General features: G+C 36.8%; 2 protein-coding genes and 1 long non-coding RNA gene across 13 annotated transcripts; 1 reads left to right on the forward strand and 2 right to left on the reverse strand.

Annotated features, from left to right (window-relative positions):
• The first annotated feature begins 304 nt into the window (after positions 1 to 304).
• Positions 305 to 2348, forward strand: LOC113286756 (40S ribosomal protein S6-like). The gene is made up of 6 exons (XM_026535368.1): positions 305 to 459; positions 581 to 645; positions 1081 to 1138; positions 1228 to 1336; positions 1512 to 1784; positions 1901 to 2348. Exons 1-6 carry the CDS (start codon positions 454 to 456, stop codon positions 2131 to 2133), a joined length of 744 nt encoding a protein of 247 aa, XP_026391153.1. The 5' UTR covers positions 305 to 453; the 3' UTR covers positions 2134 to 2348.
• A 3721-nt stretch (positions 2349 to 6069) lies between these two features.
• Positions 6070 to 8805, reverse strand: LOC113286757 (vesicle-fusing ATPase-like). 9 transcript variants are annotated; one of them, XR_003329476.1, is made up of 8 exons: positions 8564 to 8805; positions 8118 to 8413; positions 7955 to 8016; positions 7640 to 7817; positions 7487 to 7556; positions 6918 to 7075; positions 6661 to 6835; positions 6071 to 6540 (listed from the first exon to the last, which is right to left on the reverse strand). XR_003329476.1 is itself a non-coding variant. In XM_026535369.1 (5 exons), exons 2-5 carry the CDS (start codon positions 8188 to 8190, stop codon positions 7377 to 7379), a joined length of 468 nt encoding a protein of 155 aa, XP_026391154.1. In that variant the 5' UTR covers positions 8191 to 8413; positions 8564 to 8805; the 3' UTR covers positions 7084 to 7376. The 9 variants fall into 9 exon arrangements, 1 of the variants encoding a protein (XP_026391154.1); XR_003329473.1 differs by having other exon boundaries at positions 6073 to 6540; positions 7280 to 7564; positions 7665 to 7817; XR_003329471.1 differs by having other exon boundaries at positions 6073 to 6540; positions 7280 to 7556.
• Positions 8806 to 10648: 1843 nt separating this feature from the next.
• On the reverse strand, positions 10649 to 16851 carry LOC113286758. Of its 3 annotated transcripts, XR_003329480.1 has the most exons (11): positions 16658 to 16851; positions 15752 to 15880; positions 15365 to 15500; positions 14556 to 15128; positions 13952 to 14324; positions 13766 to 13873; positions 13269 to 13379; positions 12611 to 12709; positions 11932 to 12002; positions 11242 to 11329; positions 10649 to 11127 (listed from the first exon to the last, which is right to left on the reverse strand). It is a non-coding gene; the product is annotated as an uncharacterized LOC113286758 (long non-coding RNA). The 3 variants fall into 3 exon arrangements; XR_003329479.1 differs by having other exon boundaries at positions 13269 to 14324; positions 14556 to 14676; XR_003329478.1 differs by having other exon boundaries at positions 13269 to 14324; positions 14556 to 14686.
• Between the last annotated feature and the right edge of the window lie 1326 nt (positions 16852 to 18177).

An 18177-nucleotide genomic window follows, 5' to 3' on the forward strand; every position in this document is an offset into this window, starting at 1 on the left:
CCTTCTCACAATCGTCGTCATTATGAAAAGGATAACTTTGTAAAGATGGAGACTAGATCCGGTGCCCCTAATTGGAAAAAGATTAACTTGCAAAAAATAGTCAATTCAATTCTCCTCCGAGAAATTGTGAAGAGAATAATGGAAAAAAAGTTGTGGTTACTCCTAAATGCACTTAGATGTGGGTCCCAAAGAATATCAATGAGTGTCGAGTGATCTTCCAGAAATTTCCACGACAATACTCACCTAAAATATAAAAATGGGCTAATATTCAAAAAGATGATTTGGGCTTATAAATCACAAAAACCCTAAGCCCGAAATATCACAATCTCCTCCAAATATAAAGAAAATGAGCAATTCTTTTTTCTGGTGTTTGAACTTTGAAGAATAAACCCTAGAGAGAAAGCAGCAGCTGCAGTTAGAAACCCTGGGAGGCACTGCCGATTGAGAAACATCATGAAGGTTGGTTCGTTTGATTGAATCGTTCTCATTACTACTGCTTGTGGATGATTTCTTCATTTCTTTCTTTCTTTCTTCTCTAATATTTACATTTTCCTGTGTTTTTTCTTCTTCTTTTGTGCAGTTCAACATCGCAAATCCAACAACCGGCTGCCAGAAAAAGCTGGAAATTGACGATGATCAAAAGCTGTAAGTTCTTTACTGTTTTCTCATTATAACGATTGTTTAATCAGTAGTTGCATTTGAATGTCTCCAATCTAGGGTTTGTTTTGTAAGATTATTAGATCGTTTCGTTGTTTTCTTCTTCTTCATCCCAAGGAGGAAAATCCCCTGTTGATTTTGGTATGGGATTACCTTTTTGTAGTTGGATTTGAATATTAGGGTTTGGAATGACTAATCTGGACTGTTTAGTGTGTAAGATTATTAGGTTTTTGTTTTTGTTATCTTCTTCTTCATCTCCAGGAGGAAAAATCCCCAGTTGATTTTGGTATTTTTTTATGGGATTACGTTTTTCTGGTATGAATAAATTTTTTCAAATTGTGAATATGCTGATTGAAGCTAACTGCATGTTTGAAATTGTTATATTGTGTTTGCTTATGCTTAATGTCATTTGATTGTGTGTAGGCGTGCCTTCTACGACAAGAGGATCTCTCAGGAAGTCAGTGGAGATGCTCTTGGTGATGTATGTATTATTAATTTAATATTGCTGAGCTGTTTTCCAGTTTGCATCTTAGTTTCCTAATGTTCTTAATTTTTATTTTCCCCCAACAGGAATTCAAAGGGTATGTTTTCAAGATTATGGGAGGCTGCGACAAGCAGGGGTTTCCAATGAAACAGGGAGTGTTGACTCCTGGCCGTGTTCGGCTTTTGCTTCACAGAGGTACATGGATTGTGAAAATCATTCTAGTATCTTTACATTTAAAAAAAAAAACTATACCTCCTTCTGGATTTAGTAGTTTGAGTTATAGGTTTGTGATTTCATGGTCTCTTTTTGGATATGAATAGTTTTGAGTTATATAGGTTTGTAATTTCGTGGTTTCTGTTTTATTTGTCAGGAACTCCATGCTTCCGAGGACATGGAAGACGTAATGGGGAGAGGAGAAGGAAGTCTGTTCGTGGTTGCATTGTCAGCCAAGACCTTTCTGTTTTGAATTTGGTTATTGTTAAGAAGGGGGAGAAAGATCTTCCTGGTTTGACCGACACTGAAAAGCCCAGGATGAGGGGTCCTAAGAGGGCTTCAAAGATCCGAAAATTGTTCAACTTGTCTAAGGAGGATGACGTTACAAAGTATGTCAATACATACCGCCGTACCTTCACAAACAAAAAAGGTTTGTTACTCATTTCTTGTCCTTGCACTGTCATTTGCTAGTTGCGGAGCATCGTTTTCAGATAGATTGAGAACTGAAAACTGCTTGTTTTTACACCTTCCCTTGTATGTTTATAGGCAAGCAGACAAGCAAGGCTCCAAAGGTTCAAAGGCTTGTGACTCCCCTTACTCTGCAAAGGAAGAGGGGACGCATTGCAGAGAAAAAGAAAAGGATTGCCAAGGCAAAGTCTGAAGCGGCGGATTACCAGAAGCTTCTTGCCTCAAGATTGAAAGAACAGCGAGATCGTCGTTCTGAGAGCCTTGCAAAGAAAAGATCAAGACTTTCTGCTGCAACTAAGCCTGCCGCTTAGTTTTCACCATCATGTGTTGCATCCTTGTTTCTTTCTGCCTCTGGAATGATTTTGTTGTCCTTTAGTTTTTGTTACTTTAAACTTTGAAGAACTTGATGGTATTTTATGGAGCAGTAAGCTTATAAGCTAGCTAGTGTTATGCTTGGACAGCTGAAAATTTTCCATTCCCCTGCGCAGTTTGATATGAATATATTTTAATTAGTTATTTTGGAGCAGGCCTTGTCTATTAGATGGTTGTAAATGCTGCAAGTTCTTATCGGCTCACGTCTAAGCATAAAATATTCTGTTTGAGAATTGGAGCTGCTTTGTACTGATTCAATTACAACTTCAACAATCCAAGATTAATCCAAAACCAAAAGCCGCCTCAGAAACATCAAACTTTCTGATGCGCCATTTAGTCTGACACCTGGAAATGCAACTTCTTATTCCATCTCTAGTACCACCGTATGGCTCATACCGCAACCGAGGACCCTCTCAAGGGCGCCAAGTTTTCTAGCATAATCCCCAAATACCACAGCAGGTTCATCTCTCTGTGCAATTTCAACTTCGTTAACATCCATCTGGTGTAGGGGTCTGCAGCAACCTTCCAACCACCATCTGGTGTACGGATGACACCAGATTGAGTACTATCTTGAGCTGCAGGGTCTAGCTGTTTCTCTAGGTTCGCCACCTTTCATATTTCTACCGCTTCCTCATTCCCATGCTTCAACTCAAACTCAGGCCATCTGCTCCAGAAATCATTCGTCTGATCCTGGATCCCCATAAATATGGAGTGAAATAACTCTGAGCAAAGTTAAATAATGGTTTATGGTTAAAATCCTCCAAAAACAGGCACATTCAGTCCCTGTTTTTTGTTGCATATTTTCTTGGTTTGGGACTTAAGACAGAAAACCACATATCTAATACCGGTTAAGAAAGTGATTTTAAATTTTTTTCAAAATAAAAAAAAAAAAAAAAAGATCACCTCTAGTTGGAGGGGAAAAAAAGGCCATCTTCATGACACCCAAGGCTGGGTGCCATAAATCATTTCCGGCTATGTAAATATCGTACATCTGCAGCTTCTCCTTGTCAGGTATCTAACACACTAAAATCGAGAATACCCATGAAAAATGATACTAAAATCTCTAAATGTAAACCATTCAAATTGAGGATTGATTTTATCTACAGGAAAATTGAAGATCTAAGGAGAAGCCTCCACAACATTACAGTCTATGTGAAAACAACAACAACAACAACAATGGACCTCTTATATTATATTATGATAGGTTACATAATCAATGAAGATCTTTAGCTATAATCTTGTACTACAATTTACGCGCCCGTTCAAAAGCTGGATATCACCTTCAGCTGTATGAAATCGTGCTTCTTAATCAGTTTGTTTTGGAATGGATTTTTTTGGGGACCAACACCCTATACTTATAAGAGATGTCCTAAAGTGTAGACATTACTAATCTGTCCCCTAATCCTAATTGAAATTATAACTAAACTAATAACTACCAAAATATAAATTTAACCTAATCTAATCTATAACAAAAACAAAAAATCAGACCCCCCTAATCTAATCTAGCCGCACAAACTGTTTTTGAGGAAAAAAAAAAATTCTTCTTCTTCATTTCAACATCGTCTTCATCGATTAATCGTCGATTCATAAAAATTTTATCGTCGATTAATCAATCGAGTATAAGAATGGTTCGTCGAAAGAAAACCAACTGACTCCCAGGAACAGGTCCCCCATTAGGACATCTAGCAAATCAGCCAAGTGATTTTGAGATTCATGAAGAAGTGGAACCGGAAAATGAAGTCATAATCGGCTAAAATAGACGCCCGAAGAACCCTGAAACTGCCATGGCAAAGATCCGCAGGTATTTTTATGTAAACCCATTACTTTTAATTTGATTTTGATTCCTTTAATCGTATAGAAATCATCAAGATAGGGTTCAAATGGAAGTTACAGTGTGTTGTTCGGTTAAAACGAGTTTCAAAAAAAAACCTAGTTGTCTAACCGAACTTCCTGATATGAAGAGCACGAAGAACAGTTTGGTTTCATGAAATTTAGATATAGCTTACCGAATCGGTAGTTCGGTTGTTTCGCAAAAAAATGTTAAAACTGTTTTGCAACCGAACTTCACCCTTATTACTCAAAATATGTTTGTTGAAATTTTGTAACCGAACTCTGGTTGTTTGCACAATATATTGAGTTATGATACAACCGAACTTTGTCCATTATGTTCGGTTGATTCGCAATTTTTTTTAAATCTATGTAGTTACCGAACTTTACCCATATTAAAAAAACAAAACAAAATTTCCTATGTAACCGAACTGTGCTATTTTCCCCCCTGTGTTGAGTTCTCATGTAACCGAACTTGTTCATCTCTGTTCGGTTGATTCGCAAACAATTTTTAAAACTACAAAGTAACCGAACTTTACCCATATTACAAAAATAATCCAGTGTAACCGAACTGTGTTATTTTTCCTTGTATATTGAGTTATTATTTAACCGAACTTTTCTCACTCTGTTCGGTTGGTTCGCAAAAATTCTTGACAAACCGAACTCTTAACTAATATCTTTTGTTTTCTTGATTAGTGGCAAAGGAAAAAAACTCAACCAAGGATTAGTGGAAGATATGAGAACTCCCACACCTCGAGGCAGATTACACTTAGGTGCCGATAAGCGTGGAACCCAAAATGCTAAGTTTGGAGGTGGTTCATTACCGGGTGTTGTCATCCAAGATGATGTCAATAGGGATAATGTTGACGATGTAATCAATCAAGTTAATGAAGAGATTGTGAAAGAGATGGGCAATCAAGAACATAATCAAGGTGGAGGAGAGGAACCAACTGAATTAGAAGAAGGAAATGAGGATGAAAATGATGACGGTGAAGAAGATATGGAAGATGGAGATAAGGATAGAGATAATGAAGATGACGAATCAGAGGAGGACTCGGATGAAGAGGAACAAGTAGAAATTGTTCAAAAAAACCCTAAAAAGACGCCTAAAAAGCCTTGTGCTAGATATGCATACATTCCTCAAGACAATTTGTATTTGTCGCCAAAGAACCCAACTTATGGTGCTCCAAGAGATAGAGGGGAGGTATTGCTTGGCTACAAAAACTCATGGGCTTCCAAGATCTTTGCGACAAAGGTATTGAATTTTAACCATCAAGAATTTTCAGTCATTTTATTATATTTTGATATATATTTTTCTATATATATTAGTATATAAGATATGATGTTGTTTTTATAGGATCATAATAATGTTGTTCGTGTCTTGAAACGTCAAAAGTACGGTGGTATTCCGGTTGGATTTTATCGCAGAAAGTTTCCGAATCTTGATACCTCCCGACTACTGAATCCGTTGCAAACATAACATAAGTATTTACAATAGCCAAATCTTCTGCTCGTGTAAAATTAACCATTATGTTTTCACTACACCAAATTCTGGGATCCGTAACAGAATGAGCCGTTACGAAAACGGGTAGTAATGGCTTTTGCCTGTTGCAAACATTTTCTGTAACGATAATAGGCCCGTTACGAATTTTGTCTGTAACGGTTCTCGAACAGATGCTAGGCGTTACTATTTTGCCACGTGGTAACAGCTCAGGGCCGTTACGATCTTTTGTAAAAGCACTGTCGTAACGTCCACGAGCCGTTACTACGTGGCACATTGTAACAGCTTACAGTCGTTACTACGTGGCACATTTTAACAGCTTATAGCCGTTACGAACTTTTTTGTAATAACAAAAAATTACTGCCAGTCAAGGCTGACCGGCAGTTCATTTTCTGCCGGAAATAACCCAGAATTCTAAATTCAATACCCTGCATTCATCATCCACACTCAACAACAATTTCTTCAATCCATTCATATCACATTCATTCAATTCATATCAGATTTACATTACAAAAGAACTGAACTGATATAAATTACAAAAGAACTGAAATTTCTCAAAGTACCAAACTTTTTTTTTTGTTAAGTATTAAATTTCTAAGGGAATACATGGAAGGTTCCAAATTTCTAAGGGAACACATAGAAACTTACTAACTGCCTAAAAAACTTGAATACAATCATGCAAAATACAACAGGCTGCATTAGTATGACAAGTAAACTTAGATGTTGGAAGTAATGAATTTATCCTTGAACACAAAATTTCGTCTTTGAACACAAAATTTCTGTAACACAGCAAATTATGAATTTATCCTTGCAGGCTTGCAGCATGATGGTGTCAATTTCCAGCAACTTATTACAGAAAAACCATTTACAATGATGTCTTCAAATACGAAAAACGGGAAATGTCTAACAAGTTTCTTACAAAAACTGGACCTCGCTCGTTTTCGCCATTAAAGATATCAATGTACATAATCAGGTACCACAGTTTCAAGTGGAATCGCAACCAACACATGTATAGCATCTTCAACAAAAATTCAAATTTTAAATCGTTAACAACATAATTAGGTTAGGGCCAACAATCACATACCCGTATATTAAACTAGAAAGGAGTTAATATTTCACAATTTAGCATCATAAATACCTGCATCTGTACAAGAAGTTCTGTTTTGATCCGTCAAGAAGCTTCACTCTCATTTCCTTCCCCCCGCTGGCCACTTAAATAATCGACTCTCACTTTCACCCATCCATTTTGAGACCAGGCACTAGAAGCTTCTCATAAAAATTTATCGTCAGCTGAGCCCAACAACTCACAAAGTCTGCAATTACAAAGTCAATTCTCAGGGCCAAAAGTAGATGCACAGAAACCAAAAGAAATTTTATAAAACATTTAGGTACCACCTGCAATTGCGCAAGCCTCGCACAAGGCAAGGAAAAAAAGATGGAGATTGGGTTTGTTTAAGAAGCTCAATAACAAAATGCCTCATCCACTATACCCAATCTTTCTTAGTACTCCTTGGAGAAGCCTCACCAGTTGTCCTTAATCGACCATCATTGACCTGTAAGGAGAATAGTCAAGTTAAACATCAAAATGACAGAAGAAAATGATACGATCTCAAACGGTGACCGGTAGGGTAAGAATGCCATGTAACATCCAAACCGACATAGAGACTGGCTTCCTGAGATACTTTGACAGTGAACGCCTTAAGAGCATATATATAAGTACGGGAACAAAAAAAGAAGCAAGAGAGTCAACTATATACCATTGGGTTCTTTCCATTTAACATTTGACCAATTTGACGAGCCATAAGGGTCTTTCTAGTACCAGGAGGCCCATATAACCAATTAAATAAGAAAAGACTAATTTCGTCTAAGCGGAGATTGCTTATTGGTCATATGGGCGGGAAAAACACGGGAAGAAAATGCTCTTTGGAAGATATCAGCAAATTCTGCACTTAGATCACCTATACCTAGTGACTGGCGATTGAACTCCTCATGCCAGATAATGTTGCTGCTGGCGGCTTCATGTTGGTTGACAATCTGCATATCTCCATGTAAATACAATAGTTTTATAACTTATCCAGGTGCATAAAAAGTGTAAAAACAATCAGAAGACAACTTACTAAATTAAATAGTAGAGAAGAATACATGTGGAGAGAGTAAAAAAACAGGCATGTTACGAGGGAAATGAAACGCGATGTTGATACCACTCGCATTGGATGCTTCAAATAAAAAATACGTTTCACTTGGTATCATCCCTCTCTCGAGGTTGTTCGATTTCTCTTCCCCATCTACAACAGCCTGATTAACTCATGTAATTGGTACCGTGACACAATCATCATGACTTATGTTATAAAAAATTTAACATGAAACAATTATTATTCAAAATCAAACAACTTGACATGAAACAATTGTTGAAATCACTACAGAAAATATACCTGATAAGCACTGTCAAAGAAAGGTAGCCACCCCTGCGGTCTCATTCCCTGATTTGCTCCCACTGCTCAAGGGTTGGATCAACAGATAACCAATACACACAGTTAAAAAAAAAAAGTCTCAAAACAAAATTCAAGAAATAGAAGCTAAGGTTTAAGATTTAACCGAAATTCGAGAATGACCCAATTGCAAACATAAACTGCCAATTATTCTTCTCACAAATCGAGCATAGATCCATCTTCTACAAACTCTAAATCATCATCAGTTGCTCAATCCAAATCAGTTCAAACCCCTAAAATCAATTGAACCCATCTCCGTAACTCAATCCCCAGAAGAAATCCCTATTCAATATTCAGTTCTTCATCTCTTTCTCGTCATGAATTAGCAGCAGAAATCTGAATTCTAATCCTATGTTCTTCACAACAACAGAATCCATCGATCACAATACCCCTCTCTTACATCTGCTTCACCAATCATCATAAAACAAAGAAGAAAAAGAAGATTAAGATTCAAAACAGGAAAAAAAACCTATCGATCGAATTTCTAGCCTTAGAAGAAAGATAAAAGCTATTTATATTTATCAATACCTTGAATTAAAGAGGAACCAATACCTTTTTCACCGAAATCCAACTCTAATTTCTCCGAAATCCATCATCCGCCATTGATTCAGATTTGTCATAAAATAGGGATTGAAACCCTAATTTCTACTTTCTCTATGATTTTAGAAAAGAAGGAGATAAAACAGAAAAGAAGAGAAGAGAAAGAGGTTTGATCCAGAGATCGACGGAAGAAACTGAGAAGGGAAAGAGGTTTCTGTTTTTCGCCTCTCTGGCTCGAGATTTTCGTCTGAAGATTTTTGTGCATGCCAGCAGCACGATGGTGCAAGTAGCGCCTGTCGTAGCCATGGCCACTAAATCTTGGCACATTGGTGTTAGACTCAAATGTGGTGTGGCAACATCAGTTTCAGCGGCCACATCAATCCCAATGCACTGGAACATTATTTTGGCTCGGTTGGCGTAGCAACTTAGCCTAAATTAGGGTTTGGCATACCGAAACCCTAATTAGCGCATGCGGCATGTGACCGTGATGATTGGCTCAAATTAAATATAAAACATTTAAGTTGGCTAGCCAAGTTGGATGGCTGAGATGATTCACATAAATTTGTGTTAACTCATGAAATTTCGTAATCAGAAAATTCAGATGTGGGACCCTCACTAAAATCGTTGTAGAATTCTCGTACGAACTCGGATTTTGAAGGTCTGCCCCTCCATTCCGATCAGAAAAGAATTTCCTATATCCTCACGAGGGAATACTTAGGTTTTGAACTCGTTTAAGAGGTGAAAACAGCCCGACAGTAAAACTCAGGAAGAATTCTGTCAGTTTTCAGCCATGACCTAGCTCGCTTTTTATGTTGTATCTTTTAGCTCGTTACTCCGATTGATTTGAGTTTTTAGAATGTTATGCTAGACATCCATACGAAACTTTTGGCATGTAGATCATACTAAAATTGTTTACCAAACATTCCCAGTTGTTTGTACAATCTTTGGGAAGCTAATTTGGCATGATGACCACTTGATGCAATTCCACCTCTTTTAATATTGTGGCAGGTTTAGAGCAACCCGATTGGTCAATAAAAAGAGGGGCCCGGCCAAGCACGAGTGTGGCTACACTTCTGGTGCGCGTGGTAGGTTTAATGCGACCTGATTGGTCGATGAAGAATAAGGCCGACAAGTATGGGCCCAGCCACAACTCATGGGAGTGTGGCAGGTTTAAAGCGACCTGATTGGTCGACAAAGGAGTAAGGGACGGTTGGGTAGCATGGGGCGTGGTCAAGTGGCGTCGGCTGGCCTATGGCATGACCACGCTTCCTCTCATTGTTACTCCTTCTCCGCGGCTCCTTTATTCTTTGCTTTCTGATTTTGGGTAAGACTTTGCACCTACTAATCCATGACGGATCAATTGCTTAGTCTGGGATTATTATTTCTCTTAAGTTGCTAATATTAAGAGAAATACAGCAGTGTAAGATAAAGAGTTGCAGGTTATGCGAGGCTATAGTTACAAGCTTTTGTCTCCCGTGACAGTGTCGGTTAACCTCACTATAAATCTGAGCAATAATAATCTGTCTCTGTCATGAAGTTAACCTTCTCTTTCTAATGAATATAATGCTGAGCATTGATTATGTAGTGAAACACACTATTACTATTAGATTGTTTAATCTAGTGAATTTTATCAGATTAAGCTTGTTTACTTTCTAATCGCCGAAACATTTTTGTTGAATAATTTTCTAAGAATTTATTGTTACCCTTGTGTGAATGGTAATGTGGTTCAATTTATGTATTTTCTGTTCATTGTAGATTTACATCCTAACATACTGCATAGCATAAAACTAAAATTATGGATGGTGAAATGAGATTAGAATGAGTAGATGTGTCCTACTGAATGATTTTATGAGAACTGTGTTTCATATTTTTCTTAAATGATTTTTCTTCTCTGTTTGAACCCAAATCAGCTGTTTGGTTGATCAACTTACAAGCACTCTGGTTCAGTAAATTATCCATTGAATCGTAATGTGGTTCAGTTTTTATATGTTTCCTTCTGACGTAGTTAGGGATCACATGAAACTAAAATTCATAAGTTCAGTAAATTGAGTTCGGTAATTGGCAACATGATTTTATGTGTTAAGGATAACTTCAGTGTACGCAAAGGCAATCAACTTCCAACATGTTCTCTTCCAGAAAAAAGTGCTGAGAAAACAATATTAGTTTTTGTTTGACAGAAGACAATATAGAAATGAAATTTTTTCTACATGTGCTTATGTTCCATCATATCTATATACTGGTATCAGAATGCATATAACGTTTTGGATTACTCATCTAACTATGCTATCTGTGGGAGTCGAACCCACAACTACATGGGTTAAAACCATGTGCTCTGCCATTTGAGCAAAGACAGCAAATACAATTCCAATTGCTTGCCCATGAAGAGAGCCTAAAGAGAGTGTACCTAACACATTGCTTCATTTGCACATATAACCCTAACATCATTGATCTTAAGTCTATATCGTAGTGCTAAAGTCCTTACCAGTTGCATTCTCAGCCTCTTCATGTATTTCCATTGGACTCTTCAGATGATTTATGTAGTCAAAAGGGAGATGCGGCGTTATAGTTATATCGAGCTGACACACCAAAAAGGGAAGTAAATTAGAACCCCCAAAAACTTCTCAAATGTCCAGTCAATAAATCAGACCCAAAAAAGTTGTAATCAACTGCAAAAAAGAGTCAAAACCAACCTAAGTTGAGAATTGCAGGATCCACTTTTGTACACAACTTTTAGAGTCTGTAAGGAACTTTTCAGACTGGACAACAGACTTCATCATCCTACAAAGATGGATAAAATCATAAAAGCAAAAATAAACTTTTATAATAATTCATAAATTCAAATACAAAATATTAAAGTGAATAGTAATTTCAATCCACCAACTGATTTTTATTTGAAGCATCCAGATTGTTTAACTCCTCTAAAATAGTGCAGGTAAGAATATCATGATGAACTCGCGTAGTTTGCAGATCATTACGCTTATTTAAGACCTTCAGAGAGGGAATAGATTTCTATCCATAGCTATTATTCCTTCCTTGACCAAACTATTTAGTACTCAACTGATTCAGATACATGCCTAGAACGTTGGACATTTATTTTGAAAATATAAGAAGCAAGTCTTAAATACACATAGAAAAGCGCAAACTGAGCTCAAATATCTATTGAGAAGGTCATGCACATAAAATATCTCTACAGATACTGTAAAATATTAATGTGCTCTTCGATAAATTATGTAAACACCATGTGCATTTATTATATCTTATACGGCAAGTAACTTGATTAAATCACCCGCATAGAAGTCATAAAAGATAACACCATGCAACGTTTGGCTATTAGCAAGTACATCATTAAAAAGGAAACAATTTTATGGATATTTACCTACATTTGTGTCATATCGCCTCATCTTCAATTTTGAAATGCGAAAGGCGTGCAACAGGGATAAATGCTTCTTGGCTGTGGAGGGGAGAACAAAATACAATCATTAAGGTTATGTGCAAGTCGTGGCAAGACAACAAGTTTTTTAAGACCAAATTTGAAGTGCCTGAGTTATTAGAAAAATCAACTATCAAAGCAACCACGTTAACAACCAATATCAAAGCCTACCTATTTTCATCGCAAAAACAGATAAAGGAAAAGGCGAACCGTCTTATAATGCAGTAGGAAGATAAACCACAGGCTATGGTACCAATAAATATTGATGTGAGGCATGATTAAAGGAAAGCTTCAAGATTTGTGTAATAAAAAGGTATTAGTTTTCATTGACGTATCAGGATGATATGGAAGTTATGTGATACTTTCAGACACGCCATGTAGGCTATACATAGATTAACTGACACTGAAAATTTTGAAATTCTAGTGGTTTCTTACTTACAAATCTAACTTGGCTTGCACAGGAACTCAAATAGAAGAAAGTAATATTAGCTGGAAATAAATGGCTAGAAACTTCTCAGCAACAAAAGCAATGTCAAATACTCACAGTTCTCATCTATCGTCTAAATACTCACAGATTCCCAAATTGTGAGCAATAACAAAACAAAACAAAACATAAGAAAGTGAAGCACCTGATGGATAGTATTCAAGGTAATGGAATCCCCAATATCACGCTTCACGGCCCCATTACCCCCTTGTCACGAATCATTTCCCAGTTTAAGCTTTCTTATCTGACAAAATCAACAGAAATGTGATTATAACCCCAAAAATAAGTCTACCAATGTATCAGACTGTTGTACAACATGGAAAATGGGTAAAAAAGCATCAACTCGTTATATTGTAGCAATTAAGGTTGTCTAAATGTGTAATCCAACCAGAGTATTTTTATTCCCGTCTGCCAGAGTTTTCTTATATGTACGAATTCCAAATAATCAGAGAAGAGAGAGAGAGGTATGGAGAAGAATACTGCAACACCACATGCGACTGTTGGACAATGAAATAATTGTAGACAGAGAGGGAGAGAAGTATGCCCTAACTCCACATATTGTATAAGGAGTCTCTCCTCTGAGTGCAATTTACACTCGTTCATTCACTCTCTCTCTCCATAACAGAAGTTATAGCCCAATCATAACATGGATTGCTAGTTATCTTCTCTATCATAACAGAGATGTGCGGGATATATTATACCCTCCCAAATCCCGTAGTTTGTCATGAACAGGATTGTATATGGTAAACTTAGTAAAATAAAAGACGCTAAAGCAAATAATGAAGATTTGGCATTTCATCAACCTAAAGTAAATGACCAACAGTGAAGGTCAGATTAAGTGTTCATCCCAAGAATCCCACCCATCAAAAAAGCCTCTTTTTGAAACAACCCAGCAAGCTCCATGAATCTGAATTCTGAAAAACTCAGCAATTGCTCAGTACATGTATTTAGATACCCAAAAACAACAACCCAGAAAACCATATTAACATCTCAGCAAGGAATCTGAATTCCGAAAAACTCGGCAATTGCAAAGTCCTTTATTCTACAGAACATGTATCTAAATTAGAAATGCTGAAGTTTATGAGTATTCCTGTTTAATCAATTTTACTTTTGTCTTAAGCAGTGATTAAAAAAGGCAAAACACAGGAAGGTTATAAATAAATAGGAACCTTTAAAGCAATACGAACCAAGTGCTGCTCTAAGAATATATAACGGGAAAAAGTGAAACCAACTTCGAAAAAATGTCAAAACAGATGCACGCCATAAGGTAAAAAGAAGGTGAAACAGATTAGAAACTTACCATTCAGGATTGATCATGTATTGATTATATTGAACATTGTTAAGTTCATCATTGATCAATTCAAATCTGATAAGACGTCTCTGAAATGACCACCTCTGCTCTTTACATCTTCAGACATGTGTGCGTAGCTAATTGTTACAGAATGAGTTTAAGTAATAAAATCATGTAACAAAAGTTTCTTATTACCTTCGGCGGGCGGCTACGAAATGGAGTTCAGGATCATTATCGCCTTCAAATCCTCGTGTGTGAGATACTTTATTACTCATCTTCTCTATGCTTTACATTATTCATCTACTCCACACCTTGCATAACAGGGAAGAACCATTAAGCTTATCAGGTGTTCAGTGAGAGACGATCAAACCTTTTAGCTACGGTGAAAATATTGAGCAGGCAATGTAGAATTAATACCCAAGTAAATCAGGTCAAAAAGCAAAAATTATTTAAGAGGAAAAAGGCCACCATGACTTCAAGGGCAACAAGATGGCGTGCCGATCCATGTGCCAATAAGGAAATAACCCCCCTGGTATCAGAAGTATGGGTCCACTGAACAGCTTTGCTTCTGTCACACGACATAATTATTAATGTGAGTAGTTATACGAAGAACTCTGACATGCCAACTTCTTATTTGTTGTCAACCTAAGGATACTTATATTCGTTTTAGACATACTTAATTTCTTATGCAAAATTTGCACAGAAATTTAATATAGAATAACAGTAAAACACATCTAATACTTTCAAAATTTACACAATGAAGAGTTCAGAAATCCAACAAAAAGAAGTATACCAATACCTGGAATATATTCCATTGTCCCGGTAACTCTCATTCATGTTATGATCTTGTTTCCATTGTTCAGACACACTAACCCAGTTGACAAAAGCCTCCTCTCAACTTTCCTCGTTGGTCAACACATCTGAATTCACCTTCCACATTCATGATTCCCATCCACATATCCATAACAAAACAGTTTCAAAACGCCAACACAAAAAAGGTAATTCCATGAACGAATACAAAAGTCTAAAAATGCTATACACGTTAAATAAGTGGGAGATATTTGACATTAATCTTTGTTTCTTAGAATGAGCAAACTCTGGTTAAAAAGTATTATAAAACGGAGGTGCCACTTTCACCTCTAAATGTACTCTACTTTTCAAAACCAAATTTTTTCTACAGAAGACGCATAAAACACCATTGCAGTAAAAGTTAGGAACCTAATAATCAAAACCCCACTTCGTAAGAGACTACTAAAACTGCCAATAAACATAGAAAATCTAATCAGCAAGGCAATAAATGACACGCCAATTTGTTATCCTTATCAATTACTTGCATTCGCTCATCAACATGAAAATCCCATTGTGCGTCTACCTATAAAAATATTGTATTTATTAAGAAAACAATTAAGTTCAGTTGTAACCTAACATTCTTCCAGAATGAAACTAAATAACTTCCCTAAAACAAAATGGAAACGTGAAGCACAGATTAATATAGATAAAAATGTGTCTGCATAATCAATTCTTCACGCCTTACTGTCCGTCCTACTAAGTTAAGAAATAAATTAGAATAAAAAAATTACATGAAGAGTCATCAAATTTGTAACTTACCACTATTCTCATTGTTAATTTATTGTCAGCGAGAAGATGAAATATGCTCGTGGATTATCCTCTGATGACCTGCAATAGTGCAACATGCAAGTCTTCATGTTTTATGAACTATGCTCGCGTATTAGCCTCTGAAGACCTGCAATAGTGCAACATCCAAGACTTCATGTTTCAAAAGAAAAAATTGCATTAGGTCTATCAGCTCTAGCCAATAGGGCTTTGGAAATTCAAACTTATTTTGATAAGTTGGTGCAGAAAAAAGTCTTGAGGAAAACTGATGCAGAGAGGCATACAAAAGTCTTCAACAGCATAATCTCGTATGGAGATCAACAGAAACAAAAACCCCGGAGGCCATCATGTCTAGAGGACAAAGTATAAGGGTGGTGATACCTTCTGAATGAACATACTTAGTCCATGAATAAATAGAGGAGTGGTGCAGTTGATCCCACATTCACATCATCCTTAGAACTAAAGAAGAACCATGCTTGTATCTTTGGATCATAGTACTTCTGCATAAGCCTACAGTACAAAATACACATCATAAGCACAAAACTATAATCCTTTCCCCTAGACAGTAAATTATTGAACTGAGGACTATCCACCATCTCACGATTCAATATATACTGCAACATTCATAAACAGGCTCCACGGCAAGTCCAAGGAAAATCTGAACTTTAGCTTATTAGGAATCGTAAAAGCAATCAGATAAGCACCGTATTGTATGAAGAATAAGGGAATACTATCAGCTTTTTTGCATCGCTTGATCGGGTAGCTGAGGCTTTTCCACCATAGGGCAGGTATGTAGAATGAGAGAATATGCTAGACTTACCTTCTCCAAATTGATAAATGGTAAATAAGGAAGAGGGAAAAAAAACATAACAATGTTTCATGAAAAGATTACAGCTTTCCTAGGACCTTGCTTTATTCTGATCTTACAGTGGTAAACATTGATTAGACAGATAATTAGTTGATGCAGTACTTTACTGTTCTTACAATAAATATCATTGAATCATCTTTAAGTGAATTTCTCTGCTGTATGATGGTAATTAACAGCGAAGCTACATCTCTGACTAAGCCTACATTCTATTCAGTTTGATCCAATATAAAATCAGCTACCCTTTCCAAGTTATCCAGGCAATTATTAGGTTCTATGATTGTATCGCTCACCTCTATTTACCTCCATAGTCTTTTGTTGAACCCTAACTAACATGAATTCGTCTTCTCTCGATAAGGATAAAGACTAAAACATTAATTAGAGAAACATAAATACAGAAAGATAAAAGGAAAAGGATTTACCATTTGAGAATTGTTTTTAGCCAAAATCACACCTAGAGTAGAGTTTGGATACTCTCCGTGAATCGTTACCAAGATCTGGAACTTTGATTTTGAAAGTTATTGTGGAGCACTCAATTTGATTTGAGAAGATCTTCTTTTTAATAAGAAAGAGATTTTTTGATTTGAGAGAATTCTTAGAGGTAAAAATCATGTGTTTGCCGAATTTAGTTGACCAGCATCACCCCATTTATGAGGTGTCTAGTTAATGGGAAATTTCTACTCCAAGGAATCATATTTCCAAAAGAGTGGGGGTGTAAATTGGGCCGGGCCGGGCAGCCCGGCCTATTTATTAAATGGGACGGTATAGGGCGGGTCAGAACATCTCTTATCCATGAAATTAAAAGGGCCGGGCGGGTAGGGTTATTTATCTACAGTTAATACCCATGGCCTATCCAAACCTGTTTTGTAATTTGGGTTCGGGCGGGTAGGGCCGGGAGGGCCTTGAATATTACAAACAAATGTATATTATACATATATATTGTTAAAAATAAAAAGAAAGTAGTAATAATACACAAGTTTTACTTAAAATTAATAATCAAATACGAGAATTGAGATGGGAATAAGATAAACCAAATTTCCTATAATTTTTCCTGAATTGAATCATCAGAAAAGGAAACTGCCTTAGATTTTGCTCAATATTTTCTCTATATGGTTAACAAAATTAGACTCTTATGGAGTAAAAGTTAAGAAATACATATGAAAACTATGAGGGTTGACTGTATTAAGTATATGTACCAAGTATATTCTAAGATAAAACAAATGAGAACAGTCACTTAGGCTAGGTAAATGGATAACACTGGCGGGCTAACATGGCGGGTAGCATTGACGGGATAATAGGGAGGGTATTGGGTCGGGCAAGAAAATTTGAATTGTGGCATGTGCCCGCCCTCTTATTTAAATGGCTACGTCGGGTCAGCCCGTAAAGGGCCACGGTCACCCATGGGCTGTCATGGGACAGGGCGGACGGTACTGGGCCTCGGGCTGCCGGGCAAAATTTACACCCCTACAAAAGAGAGGAATCTTGAGATTAGGATTTCCTTAATTTTTGGGATTCCTATTCCTAACCACTCTCTAATCCTATTTATCATACATGGGAAAGGAATTGTATTCCTAGTCTTCGAATCTAAAACTCCATCCGGATCTTCCCAATCGTTGAATCCGGCTTCCCGTTGAACGATATCCATCTGATAGCTTTTTCTGGTATGGAGATAAAGTCGGTGCTTTTCTATAACAATGAGATATTTTTCCTATTTATCATACATGGGAAAGGAATTGTATTCCTAGTCGTCGAATCTAAAACTCCATCCGGATCTTCCCAATCGCTGAATCCGGCTGCCCGTTGAACGATATCCATCTGATAGCTTTTTCTGGCATGGAGATAAAATCGGTGCTTTTCTATAACAATGAGATATTTTTCCTCACAAAGATGGTAAAGACATTGCGACTTAATTGGTTAGTAAACATGGTGCATGCCTCTTTCA

Source organism: Papaver somniferum, chromosome 6, assembly GCF_003573695.1.
Source record: "Papaver somniferum cultivar HN1 chromosome 6, ASM357369v1, whole genome shotgun sequence".
Classification (NCBI taxonomy): Eukaryota; Viridiplantae; Streptophyta; class Magnoliopsida; order Ranunculales; family Papaveraceae; genus Papaver; species Papaver somniferum.

What these genes read in the sequence shown, in the direction of transcription:
- LOC113286756 (XM_026535368.1), top strand. An exon ending in GTGGAGATGCTCTTGGTGAT is followed by an intron (nt 1,139 to 1,227) that starts GTATGTATTATT and finishes TTCCCCCAACAG; the next exon opens with GAATTCAAAGGGTATGTTTT. An exon ending in TACCTTCACAAACAAAAAAG is followed by an intron (nt 1,785 to 1,900) that starts GTTTGTTACTCA and finishes GTATGTTTATAG; the next exon opens with GCAAGCAGACAAGCAAGGCT.
- LOC113286757 (XM_026535369.1), bottom strand. Translation starts at nt 8,190, where the DNA reads ATGGATCTATGCTCGATTTGTGAGAAGAATAATTGGCAGTTTATGTTT. An exon ending in TGGGTCATTCTCGAATTTCG is followed by an intron (nt 8,017 to 8,117) that starts GTTAAATCTTAA and finishes ACCCTTGAGCAG; the next exon opens with TGGGAGCAAATCAGGGAATG. An exon ending in TTTTTTTACTCTCTCCACAT is followed by an intron (nt 7,557 to 7,664) that starts GTATTCTTCTCT and finishes GGAGATATGCAG; the next exon opens with ATTGTCAACCAACATGAAGC.